Source organism: Chinchilla lanigera, unplaced genomic scaffold (assembly GCF_000276665.1).
Source record: "Chinchilla lanigera isolate Chin_1 unplaced genomic scaffold, ChiLan1.0 scaffold00050, whole genome shotgun sequence".
Lineage (NCBI taxonomy): Eukaryota > Metazoa > Chordata > Mammalia > Rodentia > Chinchillidae > Chinchilla > Chinchilla lanigera.
This window is the reverse complement of record NW_004955451.1, coordinates 10,329,666-10,348,393: the sequence shown is the minus strand read 5'-3', so window position 1 is coordinate 10,348,393 and position 18,728 is coordinate 10,329,666. Positions and strand designations below refer to the sequence as shown.

The 18,728-nt window shown below is 48.2% G+C and overlaps 1 protein-coding gene across 1 annotated transcript in view; it reads right to left on the bottom strand.

Moving 5' to 3' along the window:
• The window catches only part of Ca10 (carbonic anhydrase X), a 484,596-nt gene that overhangs the window by 13,970 nt on the left and 451,898 nt on the right, over positions 1-18,728 (bottom strand). Inside the window, exons 5-6 of the mRNA XM_013519057.1 lie at positions 8,858-8,953; positions 4,299-4,371 (exon numbers count right to left, since the gene is read on the bottom strand). Coding sequence (XP_013374511.1) covers positions 4,299-4,371; positions 8,858-8,953 — 169 coding nt within the window. The remainder of the gene's footprint in view (positions 1-4,298; positions 4,372-8,857; positions 8,954-18,728) is intronic.

The window sequence follows — 18,728 nt, the reverse complement described above, 5'->3', positions numbered from 1 at the left end:
GCTTAACATACACAAAAGATTCCTCCTTTCCCTCCCCATTTACTCTGTACCCATTCTTAGAAACCTGAGAAACAGGCCGTGTCCCCACCATCCACCATTTTGTGGTGATTCCCCTCAGCCCTCCATGCTTTGCCCTTCCTCCTCCACCCCTTCAGCCACGGAGGAGTTGGCCATGCAGGAGTCTCTTCCAAGGTGGGATTTGAAAGCTATCTTTAGAACTGCTTTTCAGTTCTAAGTCATGAAGATTGGAGCTGCTCTTTCAGAAGTGAGGACGTGTCCCGCCTCTCCCCTCTATTTATTCTTCCTTCCACGATCTCACCCAAGTTTAAATGCCATCTGGATGTCAGTGTCTTCCACACTTCCATCCCCAGTTCTTTCTCCTGGAATCCGAGTTCACATATCCAACTGCCTACACCACACCTCTTCTTGGATGCCTAATAGACATCCCAGTCGCCATGAGTTCCAAATTTGAGATTCTCTTTCCACCCACAGAAATGCTGAATCTAGTCTTCCCCGTCCCCATGGACAGAAATGTCTTCCTTCAAGTTGCTCCACTAAAAACTTGACAGTCATCTTTGACTGCTCTTGTTTGCCCATCACACATCTGATCTATCAAAACGTCTCTTAGTTTTTCTTTGGTCAGTGCAGTTAGTTGCTTCATCATTTGGATGGCTGCCTTTATCCTCCCCATCTACCCTGGTCAAGCTGCAGCCAATTTCTGGCCAAGGAATCGGTGTCATCAGATCAGCCACTCTTCTTGAAGTCTTATGTTGGTTTCTCATTATAATATGGCCTCCACGGGGAGGACTTAAAGAGGACCAACCCTTTCCTGAACCAGTGTTTGCTCTTTCTCTGGTTGCTATGTATGGCCCTCAATGACACTGCTATTCTTCTGGCTGATGCTGCTTTCCACTAGCGGTCCCATGCCAAGGGAAACATCAGCTGGCATTTCCAGCAGGATGAACCTGAGCAAAGTGCCCACTTTGTTAGTTTTGTGGTTAGTTGGTGTCCCTTCCAAGTGGAGGCAAACGCAAAAGGCAAAGAGGCGACTCTTCACATTGAACCAGGGTTGCCATTAAGAGAAAAAGAGGCTGCCAAGTTTCATATAATGTCCAGGTTCCAGGATTACAACTAGTTTTAAGAGCTCTGAGTTAAGTTTTCCTTGTTCCATAAGGAAGAAGCAAGATCCTAGGAAACATAGCCAACAGGACCCAGGAGGATCCACAGGAACATTTGCTCTCTGACAGAACAGACTGTTCAGGATGCTTGCTCTCCACCCAACCCCACTTCTGGGAGGACTTTGATGATGGGTTTGGCCATGTGACTGGTGTTGGCGGGTGGCAGATGAGCAGCTGCGTGTGTGTGTTTCAAGGTGAAGCCTTAGGTAACACCTCATGGTTTTGCCCTGCACCATGAGAGATGTTTGACCCAGACATGCCTCTGGTCCTGGAAGAATGAGAGCCATGTGGACCTGAGCCAGCTCACCCCACCCACATTGTGCAGAAGTTGCTGACTTCTACAGCCACTGCTAGCTGCGTGTCCTTGGGCTCATCTGTAACTGGGAATAGCAACTGCACCCATTGTGGAGGACATCACAAGGACTCGATAATGTGCTGCCTATGTGGTGCAGACCCTAAAGTGTAGAGAGTTCTGTTAGTTGCACCTCCATACTCCTGATGCTTACTACATTACCTTCGTGGAGATACTGCATTTAGATGGGTGGGCTCATTGGAGCTGTGCCGGGCATAATTCTGTGCAGCTGCCGTCCTTGGGCACGTAGGGAGTAGGGAAGAGGGTGAGGTCAGGTGGCCCTGGGAAGGCGGTTGAAGTGGCAGCTTGTGGGTGTGGGTGTTTGACTTATCTCCAAGTTACTTAGAAGTCTGCATGCAGGACGCCCTAACAGGAGCCCCTCGGTAGTGGCGTGGTGAGTCTGTTGATCTGAATCCACAGCCTGAGGCCAGTGTCACCTCTGCCTCTTGCAGGGGCACAGGAGGGACTTCCAGGCTCATGTCTCTCTGAATGTTCCTGAATGACTCCCATTCTAGATGCCCCTGTGGGATGCTGGGCTAACCTGCCACAGGCTGGAGGCCTCGGAGAGAGAGCAGAGCTGTGGTTTCCTGCTGAGCAAATCAATCCTTTTCCACCAGTGTCCTGGGTGTAGCGGTGTCCAGGCCATCCACGTATCAGGCCATCATTATCCCTGTGAAGCGACCCCTTCCGGTGTGCGACAAAGGTCCCTATGGGGAACACCTATTACTCCCTGCTGGAGCTTAAGAGCACAAAATACCTGCTATTACGAGGCTGGAGGTGGCCACCTCTGCCCATGCAGTCCAGGTCTCTTTATCTCATTTCAATTTGCCTTTCTCTTCCTATGGCCCCAGCAGGCACAGGGAGTGAGGACAGAAGGAGGGGAGGGTGCTCCTGATGGCTTCCCTCTGCGTTTCTAGGAGGTCTGCAGAAGTGAGAAGGCCTTGCCTGCCTTCAGCATAAGTGCCTTAGCGTGATGCTGAGACCTGGCTCCAGAGCCGCATTCCTGACACTCCTTGTCACTGCTGCTGTGTCAGGCCCACCGCAACTCGGGCCTCAGCGCTGAGGGAGGTAGAGCTTTTCCTGCCGAATGCTTCAGAGCCCCTTCAGGGCTCTCCAAACCTTGTACTCCCTCCCCTCCCCTCCCCTGCATTTCCTTCCTTCCTTCCTTTTCTCCCTCCCTCCTTTGTCCCTTCCATCCCCGCCCCCACCCCCCACTTGTGCCAGCAACCGCATCACTTGCTATTAATCAGAACAGTGCTTGGGGAGGGAAGGGAGAAAAGGCCCTTTCGTGACTGCACAAGTGGCAATCTGTCAGATTGTGTGTTGGGGCTTAACGTGCAATTTCATAGCTTTTCACGGTCTCTAAACTGCAAATTCAAGATTATTTGAAAACATTTTATTTAATTTTCATGCTTTTTTAATCAAAAAAGTTAAAAGAATAATAATCTTTTATGGGCAGTTATAAATGTGCTATTTACGCTCAAGAGAGAAATATCTCTCTTAGCTGAGCCATCTAAGAGTGTGCTTTGAGAGGACCCCACATGAATACCGACGAGCAAGGGCACTGTGTGTGTGTGAGTGTGCAGACAATTTAATACATCCTTCTAGGTGCTTGCTAGCTAGGCAGAGCGGTTCTACAGACCCATTCATTAGCCCAGCAGCCGCCCTCAGCTTCTTCACACGGGAGGGACCGGCAGTGAACATCTTGTGTGGAGGGCTGGGGTCTGGCCTGCTTGTGGACAGAGAGAGTGTCTGGGCTACCATTACATTCCTGCGGGAAATGTTTGTTGAATGAGTAAATGAATGAGCACAGGAGTCCCCATCCTCTCCCTCCCAGCATCCAAGGCGAGACCTATAAACATCCTCTCTGTCTTTTCCACATTGCAATTGGAAGTACAAGCCGCACACGCAGCGAGGTAATAGCTCCTCCAAAGACCCACCACAGGAATGCGGGAGTTACACGGTTTTCATGCCGATTTTTCCTTCTGTGAAAATCATTATTTACCTGTTGCTTAATGCAGAACCCTAGGCCCAGACCACTTTAGAAAACTGAAGTCCAGTTTTTACTTTACTGATGAGGAAACAGAGTCAGGGTGAGAGGGCCAAGACTTGAATCCCACTTTGCAGCTCCCTTGTGATTAGGTAGAAGTCGCATTCCCCGTGTGGATTTCTTTCATCTCTTGGTGTGCACTGCCTCAGCCTTCCCACACGCTGCAGCTTTTGGATTGCTGTGGTGGGTGGCAGCACCTTCCTTTCTCTTCCTCCTTCAACTTTGCACTGTCCTCTCTTTTCCGCCCAAGAAATCTGGAATGGAACACTCTGGAAGCCCCCAGCAGCTGGGTTTCCTGTCTCTGGACAACTGGACAGAGTCCTGTAGATCCATGGGCCCCAGAGAATGAACATAATGCCTCCCTACATCCTCTGAGCTGGGCCCAGGCTGGACCCAAAGCATATGCTGAGCACTTTCTCCATCACAGAACTGGCAAAGCCCCACCTGGACAGCTGAGTCTCCAGTTCACGGCCAATCCACGGGAAAGTGATGACCACATCATCACAATTGCCTCTGCCTTAGACAGGCGTGGATGACAAAGACACCCTGGGGACTGCTGTTTGAAATGAGTTACTTCTTAGCCAACCCTGGCTTTCTAGAATTAAAGGATCATGAAGCTGAAAGGGGCCCGCAGAGATGATCTGTTCTGGCTTCCTGCCTTCCGACAGGAGTAACCTTTAGAGAGTAATTGCTGTGGAGGAAATGGAACCAAACTTACTTTTATATGTTATTCTTGTGATCGTATCTCTGTTGAGCATTCGATTAAGAAATGGGTTTGATGAATCAGAAACCTAGAGGAGAAACAAAAATATTAATGGCTGGGCGGCACTCTGAACACCGCCTCCAGCCCTTCATCCGTTCCTCCCTCTTTCCCAAGTGCCTGCCATGTGCCAAATCCTTTTTGCCTGGAAGTTCAGAGAGCAAAGGCTTCACCTCTTCTGAAGGAACCCCCAGTCCAGAGAAGGAAGAATGTGTGATCTTGTGGTTTGCATGCATTGTGAAGAGCGCTCTGATAGAGTTGTGGGTGTGACGGTATTAGGGGAAGGCTGCCCACTCTCTAGGGGGAGTCTGTGAGCTCTATCTTATAGGGTCAGTGGAAGCGAGCAAAGTGTTTTGGTGGTAGAGTGTGGAAAAGGAAGAAAGGCAAGGAGAAGCCTGGAGTGGACGCGGGGAAGCGACAGCCAGGTATGCTCACGCCAGCGTTTCTGCGTAGGTGGAGCTGCTGGGATGGGAAAGGGTTGGGGAAGGATAGGAGCTGAGGCCAGAAGGCAGGAGGTGGTTGACTCAGAGCAGGTTTTGCAGTCATGTCGGGCATCTCAGGTTTGTTCTGCAGGGATGGAGAACCGTCAAAGTGTTTTGAGTAGGTGGTATGGAGTGACATATTAAGACAGGGATATTTATCTGAGAGTGGGAGAGTATCTAGGATAGCAATATCATGAGATGGAGAAAACCACACTATACACACTATAAAATAATGTAGAACTTTCTTGTATCATTGTTAATTATTGCATGAATTAAATATATCACAGCCCTATCAGTCATCCATCCATCCATCCATTCATCCATTCATCCATTCATCCATCTGTCCAACCACCCATCCAACCATCATCCATCCATCCATCCATCTATCCAACCATTCATCCAACCATCATCCATCCATCATCCATCCATCATCCATCCATCCATCCATCCATCCATCTATCTAACCATCCATCCAACCATCCATCCATCCATCCATCCATCCAACCATTCATCCAACCATTATCTATCCATTCATCCATCTATCCAACCACCCATCCAACCATCATCCATCCATCCATCCATCCAACCAACCATTCATCCAACCATCATCTATCCATTCATCCATCTGTCCAACCACCCGTCCAACCATCATCCATCCATTCATCCATCCATCTATCCATTCAACAAATATTTATCAGGTGCCTATTATACGTGTTTAGAGATGAATTCCCATTTTATGTTTATACCTTTTCATCTCCTCCTTTAGGGGCAGAATCTAAGCTTCAGGGGCTAGGAGCTGGGGAACCACCACTGGTGAGGCTGTGGTCTGGCTGCATGTAACTGTGTGCGAGGTTTTCTCAACAATGCCTTCTGTACCCAGCCTTTTCTGAGAACCACTGTTGATCCTACTCATTTCTCTCCTACGTTGCTCAGCTCTGCCGTGCTCTGCAATTTACACCTCAGCTGCTAATCGGATGTTGTGACACATCAACATTTTAAGTCTGATTTATTCTTAAGGTGGGAAAAATTGCAGCAGATGATTATTATTATTAGATAAGCAACAGGTAATTTCAGTTTGGAGGAAGCACAGACTGTTTATTTTCCTTCCATCTGTCTCTCCTTTTGCAGCTTCCTGCGTGTGTTGTGGTGAGACATGCACCACGGGGATCTCGGTGAGCGACAGTTCTTGGTGGAGGTAACATCCATCCCAAGATGCAGGCAACTTCTTAAGCCAACTTGAGTACCAACTTGAACTCCACATCCACACATTCATTGAAAAGAGAGCTGGAGCCTCTGTTGGGAGCACTGATGCCCTCTGTGGAAGAAGGAGGACCAAAAACGCATGGTCTCCGTCTGTAAGGAGTGCGCCCTGTGTCTCAGCTGTCAGGGACCTTAGGCTTCTAACACCTGGCATGTGCAGGCAGCGCCGGCATTGAGACTGGCCCCTTTTGAGCTGATTAAAAAGAACCAAAGAAGTCCCAACATGCACACAGATGATTTGTGAGCATTGGTGTGTTGGCTGCGTGGGTGAGAGGATAAAATGTGTACTCGGCATAAGTGAGCTTAAGTGGGAAGTTAATGGTGTGTGATTGGGCAGCAATTACAGCCAAATCTCAGTTCTCCAGGGTCAGGGGAAGGATGGGGGATTAGTGGAGGGCAGACATAAAGAAAACCTACAGATAAACAAGTCTTTTCTTTTAACTAAGAACTCCAAAGCCCCCTGTGGCTCAGCTTCCAGGCAGGAAGATGGCTGTGGAGCTAACACACTCAGGTGCGGGGCTGCTCATCCCATTTCTGGGCAGCCTGCAGGGAGCTGGATGGGAGCGGCAGGGAGAGCAAGAGGAGGGGGATGGACGCCAAGAGGCTGCACATCCTAGAGACAAGGCTGAGGCCTCACCTCTGAGTGCCAGTGCCAGGCAGGGGGCCGGCCTGGACGCCCTGCTCGGTTGGGATTTTGCCATGAGGTCACTGCTCAGAGATCTCATGGTGGAGCTGCTTCTCTGGGCTGTGATTGTGTGATGCACAGAAATGCTGTGGCTTATTTTCAGGTGGAGCCAGGGAGTTCTAGGTTTGCTCAGGGAGAGAATGAACGGGAGCGTCCCCCATGGTCAAACTGCCCTGAGATGATGCCGGAGCTACTGGTTGGCCTCAGGCTGTGGGACACAAATGGTTCCCACCAATCTGCAGGGAAGCAACCAGGACCTGCAAGCCCTGCCTGTCGGTCATGTTCTCAGTGCAGCAAGGGAGTCCGCGAGAGCCTGGGGACCACACCAGTAGTCTGTCCCCGGGGAGGCTGGCTGTCCAGGGCCCCGTCAGGCACTTTGCCCACTGTAATGTTTGTGCATCTGGGACCACATTCACAGACTCAGAGGCCTTGAGCAAGGTGAGGCAAAGTCTGGGGCTGAGACTGAGATCCCTCCAAAGGACAGGAATGATTAGCTCAGGCAGGGTGGCCTGTGGGAGTTACTCCGGGAAAGACTGGCATCCTTGTATCTTCAGGCTGTAGACCTTGAGTGTGGTCTAGGCTGAATACACCAACTGGTATCATCATCGCTGGGGCTGGAATAATGATACAGAAATTTGCCCTGTGCTTGTGGACAGCTTTGGCTTGGGAGGGGTGTTCAAATGTTCTGTCTCTTCCTGCTCTCAGTTGCCTGCCCTTGTCCCTGTGGTGGGGGCATGCGGTGAGGATAAGGTCATGAGTCTTAAATGCAAGACTTGCATTCTGTCCCTGGCCGGACTGCGGGGAGCCACCTGAACTTGGGTGAACACCAAGGATTCTCTGATTGTTTTCTTCATCTGTAAGATATGAGTGCAGATGCCTAACCCACGGTTCCTTTCCAGTGTTAAATGATCAAATAGATGTAAAACATATCACAGGGCCTGACACCCAGGAATCTGCTGTTTATTCTTCTGGCATTTGTGATGGTATCAAAAGATACAAAGCTGGAGCAACTCCTTAGAGCTATCATGTCTGGTACCAAGCAGGCAGGAAAGCCTAAAAATGTGCTTCCCCGGCCAAATTCCCCTTCCTCTCTTTGCTAGATGGCCAACATGTTACAAATGCCCCTGACATGGCTCCAGCCTACCCTGACCCAAATAAGGGTCCATCAGAAAGGAAACTCTTCTTTTTTTTTTGTTTTTCTGGCTTTATTTTTTCTTTTTCATTCTTTTTGTTTTTCTTTCCTCTTTTTTCTTTCTTTTCCATTAATTTCTTGGGTATATCTGCTTCATCCTACTTTGCCAAAATGTAATTTTTTACCTACTTTTTTATTGGTGCATAATAATTTTACAAACTATGTTTCAGTGTGGTAGTATTTTCATGTGCATGTAATACGTTTTGATCATCTCCATCTCCCTTACATCACCGCTCCCAAAATGTAATTTCGAGGACAAATTAGAACTGGTTTGGTTGGAGATGTGCTGCTATTGTTGCTGCCTGTTAGGCAGAAACCTAGACTTGCATTCCTTCCCTGGCCAGGCTGTGGTTCCCTAAGCAGGTCACAAAGTCAGAGTGGGTGACATTGTCTTCTTCCTGAGGTAGCATGAGAAGGACAGAGGCTGATGCCCCCTGTGGGAAGCTGGGAGGAGCTGTCTTGTCTTGTGCAGAGCCTGCAGGGCGGGACATCTCATACCTCCCTGGCTCCCCAGGGGCAGCAAAGCGATGGGTGATGGGTTGCCAGTTCTAGGGGACACCAGAGGACCATTTGCTCCCCTGCTAATATCGCAACCTTCTGATTCCACTGTATTAAGCTTGCCCCAGGGCCTTTTCTTCCCAAGGAGAGAAGCTACCAGGACCCTTAGGCCGCCACGCTCTGCAGTAGCTCACATTGCCTGAACCTTGAAGCCAAGGACTGCATTTTTCATGAATCTCGCAGATGTGGAAGTCAGGAGACCTGCAGCTTTCTTAGCTATGGACCCTAGTCCATATCACCCTTTTAAATATTTTTAGCTCTAATGCAGAAGGTAGACTGATATTCTGGCTGAGCTGGGAAATGGCAAGAAGAGGGGGATAGAAGAATGCAGGAGACTTACTTTTATAAATATAGAAACTACCACCAATCCGTTTGGACTCTTTGCAGCTTCTGTGACGTTTGTGTATAACTCATGGTTGTAGTGGATGAGCTGCACCTGACAGGAAGGAAAAATAGGAGTCAGAACAAAGATCCAGCGTCCAAAGGTGCGAGGCGCAAAGTACCCGCCCCCTTAAGAGTGAATTGCAAAGTACTTCAACAGCAATTGGAAAGACAAGCTTCCACTGGAGCGGATTTCAGAAGCCTGGAAAAGTTTTTGTGTGTAAAATGCGCGCGCGCACACACGCACACTTGTACCGAGATCCCTGTACATATTTGCAAATGTTTCCTGGTAACAAGGGTGCTTTTAGTAAGCGCCGTGCCCTTCTGGTTTCGGCTCCCTCGTGGGACATTCCGCTGCGCTGCCGTGTAAAGTGAATTTTCCTTATTAGGAAAGGAACAGCTCTGAAGGGGCTGATGCCCACGCTCCTGGCTGCACCGACAGACAGCTATCACTAGCGACCTTAGGGAGAGCAGGGAGCTGTTAGCTCCCAGGTCTGCCCAGCGCCCTTGGGCAGAGAGTGCTCCGCCTACGGACATGCGGAGGGAACTCTGACCCCGGTGAGCTGAGGCTCACCCTCTGATGTTGGCCTTCCTCGTCCTCCGGGAAGGGCCTGCAGTTTGCCTGTTGGGTCCTTGTGCACAGACGAGCGTGAGGCCGTTCACTGTGGGAATCAGCACCCGGTACCTATCGCACCTTGATCTTTTTCCTCCCCCTCCCCCTCCTTTTCCTCCTGCCTCCCCCCATCCTCAGACCCCTTCCCTATCTTACAAGCCCTACTTCCCTGTTTCCTATCATGTATCTTTTATTTTGCCCTTTAAATTATTTATACTTTGTATTTTTCATATAAGAGACACCATGCGATATTGAATCTATGTCTGATTTATTTCACTTAGTGTTGTGGTCTAGAGGTGCAGGCATTTTCTTACAGATGTCTCAAATTTATCCTTCTGTATGGCTGAGTAATATATTTATGAAACACAGTATGTAATATATGTGAAACGCAGTAGGCATATAAATTGCAAACTAATGTACCACCAGTGTTTAGCCATATGATCAAGTTCTTCCCCATCATTGAGACTCAGTTACTTCCTCGGAGAAGTGGGTATGATTATCTCTCTTGGAACTTGTCTCAGGGGTGTTGTTTTAGAAGATTTTAAAAAACAGTGTGGAAGTATAATTTTTGCAACAAATTAAAAATATGGAAGTATAAAGTAGAGACAGATTCTTCCCTTCACCTCTGTCTGATGGTAGCCCAAGCAATAGGACCAATAATATTTTAATGTGTATCTTCCCAGCCATTTCTTTGTGCTTACAAACACACACACACACACACACACACACACACACACACACACACACGGGGATTAAAAACAATAGAGAAGGAATCACTTACTGTTATGATTCTGAAGCTGACTTTTAAAAATACAATAGTACACTGTGGCTAGCTTTTTAAATCCAGGTATAGAGATCTATCTAAGTATTCCTAATACCTATAGCATTCTCCACTGCATGAGTAGCCAGCGCTGTATTTAACCGCCCTCTCACAGGCTTTCAAGTTGTTTCCATTTTCTGTCTCCTAGTGTCCCAGCAAGCACATCATATATCTTTCTGTAACGGCGTAAGCACTTTCCACAGGCTGATTTGAGAATCTAATAAGGCAGTGCATGTAAAAGTGATTTGTGTCCTGAAAGTATAAGACAGTATTTGTTACTGCCAACATCCTGTATTGCATTAAAAAAGGAGTGAAGTTTTAGAAGCTGGGAAAGGCAACATTAGAAGTTGGGAAAGGTGCTTTTCCTCGAACTTGGAAAATGACATCTCTAACACCGTGCTTTGGAGCTTTCTCTGTGCTTTGGGAGCCCAGCCATGCCTGCCTGCCCACCTCCGATTCTGACTGAGTTGATTTTGGGAGGGAACCAGGAGCCGGTGTTTGTTCAAATTACCGCAGCTCAAGGGTGGCTGGAGTTGAGAACCGTGGAACTGTGGTTCATAGGCAAAGGGCATAAGAAGCCCATCAGTGCCCTCTCAGTGGACGGCACCGTGAACCTGATGTCCTGAACATCTGGAGTTGGTAGCAAGCTTCTCACAAAGGGGCGCATGTTACTGCAGCTCCTGAAATTTCCCATTTACTGCTCATGGTTTTTGTCAGTCTTGCTTATGGTTGTGCCTCAGGTCCTCGGCCTTCAGAAGGGCAGCTGAGATGGGTGCCTGTGAGCATGTGCTGTGCAGAACTCTCTTGGGCCAAGTTCATCCATCCACTGACCCTATTTCTTCTCACAATCCGGGCTTTTTGGAGCTGGAGAAGTGCTGCCATGGGAGGAGCCAGGAGCTGTGGGTTCCCACACACTCACAAACCTCCCCAGGGCTGGGGCTTTCAAATGAAAATGAGACCCATGCTGCTATCTGCCGGGGTCTTCCCACCTGACCTCTGCAATGCAAGCTGGGGCTGTGCTGGTGCTTCTGGGCATGCATTGGAATCGCAGCAGGATTTGAACATTAGAGCAGGGAAGGAGAAGGCAATCCCAGGGCAGAGTCTTCTCTTAGACTTGTGAGCTTGGGAGAAGTCTGCTTCCTGGGGTGAGATTCTGTCTGGAACGGGGAGCCATGCGAAGCGATGGATGGGCATAGGGGTGAGGCTGCGCTCTGCTTCTAGCTGAGGAAACACATGTAAAACTTTGGCTGGAAGGTTTCCTGCCCGCTGATAGTATGAGCTTTGGCTTCTGTCAACAGTCGGTTGGTGGACAGCCTGTTGGGTTAGGTTGAACCATCTGAAGATTGACTTTTTTGGTCTTTTTAATTTTTTTAGTAGCTCAGATGATCTTAAAATGAGGTCATTATCTCCCTATCCCCGTACCCAGGTGTTAATAAGATGACATCGTGCTTTCTACTCAGTGAAAAGGCCGCCAAGAGTCAGAGCATCTGGGAGCTCCTTAGAGAAGCAGTATCTTGAGCCCCACCCAGACAGGACTGCCAGAGTCAACATTTGCATTCCTACAAATTCCCTGAGACTGGAATGCACATTCAGGTCTCAGGGGCCCTAAGTTAGCAGATACTGCTGGGTGGTTGGAAGAGCCCTATTTTGTCTGGCTGTTCTCTGCTCCATTCAGGGATATGTGAGTCACATGCGTTGAGAGATGGGCTGGGTCAGACCATAGGAGGCCTGGCCTTTCAGCTGCAAGAGGGCTGTGAGCAGCGGAAGGAGAGGGTCTGCGTGGGCCGTAGGAGGGCAGGTTGGAGCAGGGCAAGGGACTAGAAGAGGGGAAGGTGTCATCTCAGGTAGCGGTCCTTCGGGAAGAGCTGTCAAGGGACTTTGCAATTTACAGCATGTGTGTGTGTGTGTGTGTGTGTGTGTGTGTGTGTGTGCGTGCGGTGAGGAGTATCAAGAGAGACCCAGGTCACAGAACTTCCTGGAGCAGTAGAAGCGCCCAGGAGGCAGCTCTGCAGTGGCCAGGGGTCTTGTTCCACCTGTCAGGATGCAATTTGGGCATTGAGAGGAAGAGGGAGGATAACTGGAGAGGTACCACTTCACGCACTGACCGCACCACGGCGCCACTGCTCTCCCACCTGGCTCCGCCTTCCAGGTCTCTGCCTATGGTAGTTAGAGCACTGCAGTCACTGCCTCTGTCCTTCTCCAGCCAGGCACCAGGCTGGCGCCCATCCAAACTCCCTGACCACTCACAGCGTGCACGGGGGAGGGGTTTGCGGCTTGTCCTGCCATGACGTGGTCTTGGGGAGCATCGGTGTGCAAATCACAGCCTGCTAGGGGAAGAGCATCAGATGGGCAGGTGGATTTTGCAAGCAATGCCCACGGATGACCTCCTGCCATTTATAGATAGTATTTTAAACTGCAAACCCTACAAAGTCAGAATTTCGAATAACTTAGATGTGTCCTGAGAGGTAGTTCAGCTGAACCTCAGCATTTCGACTGAATGTCATCAAAGCGTCTGGCACGAAATACCCGGTGATCGGTAAGTGATTGTTTAACCTTCCGAGCAAGTGCGAGAGGCTGTGAAGACCACAGGGACAATGCGGGAACTGCTACAAGAGCAAGCTCTTTGGGGGCTGAAGATGACATTTGAATTAAACACTGAGTTTAGCTATTCATTAAAGAGATGCCCTCAGGGCTTCCGCGAGCCTAGTTGGAATTACCATCAGCAAGAGCTAAACCTGGATTACTGGAAATTATGTTATAATCTCGACTTTTTATTAATTTTGGAGGAGTACCCTCTTAGAGCTTTCTAGAAATTCAAGACTAAGAAATGGCAGTCTTAGAAGAAGAGACAGGACAATGGAAGAAATGGAAAATAAGATCACAGCAGGGGCCAAGAGCCAGTGCATTCTCTGTGCATAAGTCCTCTGTGACCGGAAGTGACTGGTTCTTTTGTTACACCGGCCTGGGCTTTGTGCTCTCCTCCTCGAAGCATTGTCTCACCCCCGTCCTTTACCCTGGGCCGGAATTTATTGGCTCAGTGAGCCATCAAGGGCAAAGTACATGGCAAGGCTAACAGGAGTAAAACCTGATAAAATCCTTGCCCTCCTCGATGTGGCTTTGACACAGTCATGACATACTCAGGGACCGCCGCAGGGTTGGGGAGTAGGCAGAATCCTGGGCCCTTTCCTGTGGCTCATTAGAAACAGGATTTGTCCTTTCTCCTGGGACAGCCAGGACCTTTAAAGCCATTTTTGTTATGAACCGTAACTTTTCACTTGGGCCTACGGATGCCAATGAAGTGAGTGAAAGCAGAACAAAGTTTGGTTTTCATTTTGTATTCTTTGTTACTATAAATCTTAGGTCAAATCTTTTCTCTGATGTCGTAGCTACTTTTCTCATTGCTGAGACAGGATACCCAACATGCAAAGTTAAAGGGGGAAATGTTCATTTAGCTCTCAATTTGTAGAGGTTTCAGTCCATAATCTGCTGGCTCCAAGGCGGTGTAGCAATGGCAGACAGGCATCGCAGAGGAGAAGAGTTCATGGAGGGCAGAAGGAAGCAAAGCAAGCAAGCAGCAGGGACTTAGCAGCTTCTTTCTGCCCCTTTTATCCTCTGTCTAACCTACTGGGATTAGGGTGGTGCCAACCAATCAGTGGGCTGATTTAGTAATCACACACCCTCAATCCCAGCATCGCACACTGTAGATGCAGCCATCTCTGAAAAAGCCCCAGTACGCGAGGCCTAGACACAAACCGTATTACCAGGGCTGCATAAGGGTATGTGGATCACTTAAGAAGCTGGCCAGACAGGGCTGATTAGCCCTGATTTTACATATCACCCCCCTTTAAGACTGAAGATGCCAAGGTTTACATGGTCACTGAGCTACAACCAGAACCCTCTGGCAACTGTTCTAAACCTGTGGTCACCTGGATTCCAGGAAAGCAAGCCTCACATGTTTGAGACCATGCCCTCAGACACAATCATTTCCTGGGAATGAAACCATCCCTCAGCCATAAAGATCCAGAACCAGTCCTGAGGTAATGGTCAACCACACCACAGCCCACTGTCTAACTCTTAAGAGCTGACCTCCTGCTTTTTAGCAGGTGGGGCAATCTGAACCGTTGTATCAGCTACTTAAGCCAGAATCCTTTCCTACCTTCCCTCTACCTTTTTAACTAAGGCTTTTTAAAAAATTTGTGCTTAATTTTAATTTCTATTTCTACCAAAGCAAGAGCCCAAGCTAGCCAGTGACAGTTTCAAATACTGGCAGGTGCTTTGAAGGAAACAAAGAGAGATTCTGGCTTACAGGTGAAAGGCAACAGAGGAAGGAATGAAGTGTGTTCAGGGAGCAATATCCAGCAGTGCAGTGGGTGAGGGTCTCTATGGAGTGATGACCTTGAGCTGAGTTCCGAGGATGAAGAGGAGCCAGGCGTGGGGAGAGCGGAGGGAGGCACACTGTTCACGGAGACAACAGCTAGTGCACAGAGCCTGAGGCAAAGCAAGCAGTGTGAATGCCTGGGGAAGAGCAAAGGTGGCTCAAGATGGGACCAGCTCACACAAGACTTTGTAGATCATAGTTAGAATATTTGATTTTATTCCAAGTGCAACAGGAAGCCACTGGTGTTATGGAGGGAATCGGTTGATCCCATGTGCAGTTTTGAAAGATCTCTTTGGCCACCGAGAAGGACAAAGTGGAGACAGAGGAGGCCTGGCCTACTGCTCTTTACCTTGCAGGTCAGCTTCGGCCTCGTCTTCTCCAGGACTCCTCTGTAAACCACAGGCTTTGAGTATGGCTCCAGTCTCTGATCGCATGGTACCCTCATCTGAGAGGGAAGTTTGTGATGACTGATGTTATGGGTCAGCTTCACTGGTCTATGAAATGGCCAGATAGCTGGTAAAACATTATTTCTGGATGTGTCTGGCAGGGCGTTTCTGGAAGAGATTAGCACTTGTAAAAGTAAACCACGAAGAATATCTGCCCTTGCTAATGTGGGCAGGCATCATATAGACGGCAGAGAACATAAAGACCAAGGAAAGACAAATTCATTCTTCTTAAACTGGGACAACCATCTTTTCCTGCTCTTGAATTTTGCAGTTCCTTGTTCTTGGGCCTTCAGGTTTTGGGCTACAGGACTTGTACCAACAAGCACTTCCTGGATACCCAGAGGCCTCAGGACTTTGTCTTGGTCACAGAGCCATAGTCATAGGGTCCCTGGTTCCCCAGCTTTCAGCCGCCACGTGGTTACATTTCCTACCTTCCACAATCTTGTGAGGTAATACTCATAATAAATCTCTTGCATGTCTCTGAATGTATCCTGTAGTTTGTTTCTCTGGATAATCATGACTGCTCAAAGTTCAAAACATTTTACCACTAAAATGACATGGGTACCTGGTGATGCAAACAGATGTAAGTCATAGAAATGGGTATAGTCACACGGGGGCCAAGTATCATTGTCAAAGTTTGTCACTGTCGTCATTTGTTGAAGTCATCCCAACATTTGTTGAGCTCTTCTTTGTGCCAGAGATGATGGGGGTGGTAATTTCATTTCATTTAATTCTCAAGAAATTCCAGGTGTCTGAGAAATATTTTGCTCAAGGAAATACTAGAGCTGGGCTTGTGCATAGGTTGTATGAATACAGAGCTTGGTCTCAAGTTCCATGTTAGTTTGAAACTATTTTCTTTGGCTCAGTCTTTACTTTTGGGCAAACATCTCAAGGGCATAGATATTATTCATCATCCTATCTCTGGTGTCTGTTGTAGAACTTAGCTCAGAGGAGAGGTTGGCAAGGATTTGCTGAGTGAATACTGATTTTTAATGCCAAAGAGTCTTAGTCCTGGAAGGGGCTTTAGACAGCCAAGCCTAGACCACTTTTTAAAATGCAGAAACTTAGGATCAGAGAGGGACTATGTCCCACCCATGATGATATGTCCATCTGTTTGTCCGTTCATCCATCCATCCATCCATCCATCCATCCATCCTCATTCCATCAATCCATCTGTCCATCTATCCATCTGTCTATGCATCCATCCATTCATCCATCCATCTGTCCATCCATCCATCCACCTGACCATCTGTCCATCTGTCCATCCGTCCATCCATCCACTTTGTGCTTATGAAACTTGTAAGGCAGAGTGGTATGAGAAGAATTGGATAGGAGGGCAGGAACAGACCACAGACCACCTGACAGGCCAAGGTAGGAAGGTTCAGATTATATTTGAGGTGATGGACAACTGCATTCATGTCCCTGAATTGTCTTAAGACTGAAGGCAAAGCTTCTCCTGTGCCCTGTAACTGACACAAGCAGGCTGAAAACTATTGGTTTTTGGAGAACAAGCAACTCAACTCTCAAACTAGTAGATGAGTATTCATCTGTGCTGAGTTGGCAGACCTGTTGACAGCAAGCTTCCAAGTCACCGGTGAAGTGTCCTTGTCATTGGTTCAGCTGAAAGCAGCCGCTGCTGTATAGCAATTTCCTTCTTCAGGAGTGAGGTGACTCAGTAGCTCAGCCAGGTCCTGCTCACCCAGCTCTTGTAGCCTGGGAGAGCAGCTGGCTGTGTTCTCAGGTCTAATGTGCAAGGCAGGTTGCATTCATAGAATGAAACGTGATATTCCTAGGGATAGGGGGAGCAAGGTTCTTGGTTGAACCTATAAAGAACAGTAATAAATCTAGAAAGGTGTCTCTAATGGGAACCAGGTTAGTCAATATCACAGGGGAGTTATGTGAATTGTAAAGTCTGGCATCAACCCTGAGGACCTGTGGGCAACCCAGCCTCTCACCTGCAAATAAGGACAGTAGCACTACCTGCTTCACAGGACCATGATGATCGTTTCTCAGTCTTTTGGCTAAGATCAATTGTAGCATCTGCTTTTACAGTTTAATAGAACCACAGCAATGATTTTATGAGCTAGGATGCTGTATATAAAACATGTGGCTGAAAGTCTGGCATGTGTGATTGGTAAGTGCAATGAATGTTTAAAAACTTATTACAGTAAAAGACACATTACTCTTAACCCCCTTCAGAATAGCCTTTCTTGCTTCAGACACACTTATCCCATTGTTCTTGCTGCTTTCTGAAGTAGTTCTGGACATCTTCTTTCATGAGTTTCTTTAGTTGTGCTGTTATGGTTGATTCGATGTCCTGAATCAATTCAAAATGTTGACCTTTCATGGTCATTTTGAGTTTAGGAAGGAGCCAGAAATTGTACCACACCAGATCTAGTGAATAATGTGGATGAGGACACACTGTAATGTTTTTTGAGCCTGCCTTTCCATTGGGTGACACTCAGCAGCAGTATTTGCTCTATTTTTGATCACACCACATAAAGACACTCACAAAAGAGGACTTCCAGAACTGCTTTAGCAAGTGGCCAGATGATGAGGTAAGTGTTCAAAGTGAGGGAATGCGTTGTGAGGAGGATTAATGGCAATGTGGTTTTTTTTTTTTAAACTGTAATAAAATTTTATTTAAACATTCACCATATATACAGATTACCCAACTCTCAAGAATTAGCTCCTGCTACTCTTATTACCTTGTATTTCTTATACTATCAATAGATAATAGAGTTTCTAGCTTCTGCAGAAATTGGATTTAGGTATGTGGGGCTTGGTCTTTAAGATCCTGTCTTCAGGTTGGGCCTGTCCTCTGAGGAGACCTGCAGGTGCTGCCTATCAGGGGAACTGACTGTATTCCAGGACCTGGATGAGGTGAGAATTTTGGAAGAGAAATGTACCCCACCCCTGGGTGGCTCCGATTGTAATTCAGGGGTCAGCAGACTGTTTTTTTTTTTTGTCTTTTTGAGATGGGGTTTCACTACGCAGTTCAGGCTGGCCTTGAACTCACAGCAATCCTTTTGCCTCAGCCTCCTGAGTGCTGGGATTACAGGCATGCATCACCATGCCTGGCCCAGTTTTTATAGAGTCAGATGGCATAAATATATTCATCCAAGGGGACTGCTACTGCAATTTTGTAGTGTGTAAGCAGCCCTGGAGAAAATAGCTTAAGAAGGGTATGGCTGAGTTCCAATAAAGCTTTATTTAGAAGAACACGCTGCAGAGGCCCAGGGGATGGGCGGGGCAAGCAGGCCCTTAGAGCCGGCGAACAGGCTCCCCCAGCCCCCCCGCGCCTTGCGCCCAGACAGCGAATTCTCCGGGAGCGGCAGGGCTCCTGGGTCCGAGTGTGTGCTGGACGCATACCACCACGATTCCCAGCTGAAACGCACACACAGAGCCAGGTAGGCCCCATCCAATCCCGGAGAGTGGGACGAGAGAACAAAGACGCCTCGGACATTACAGACTGAGTCGCTGTGGCAGCAGAGAGGAGATCCGGACTGAGCGGCCCAGGGACTTCTCCAGCTGGGGGCTGGGCGAGCAGGCTCTCTGAGCCAGGCAAGCAGA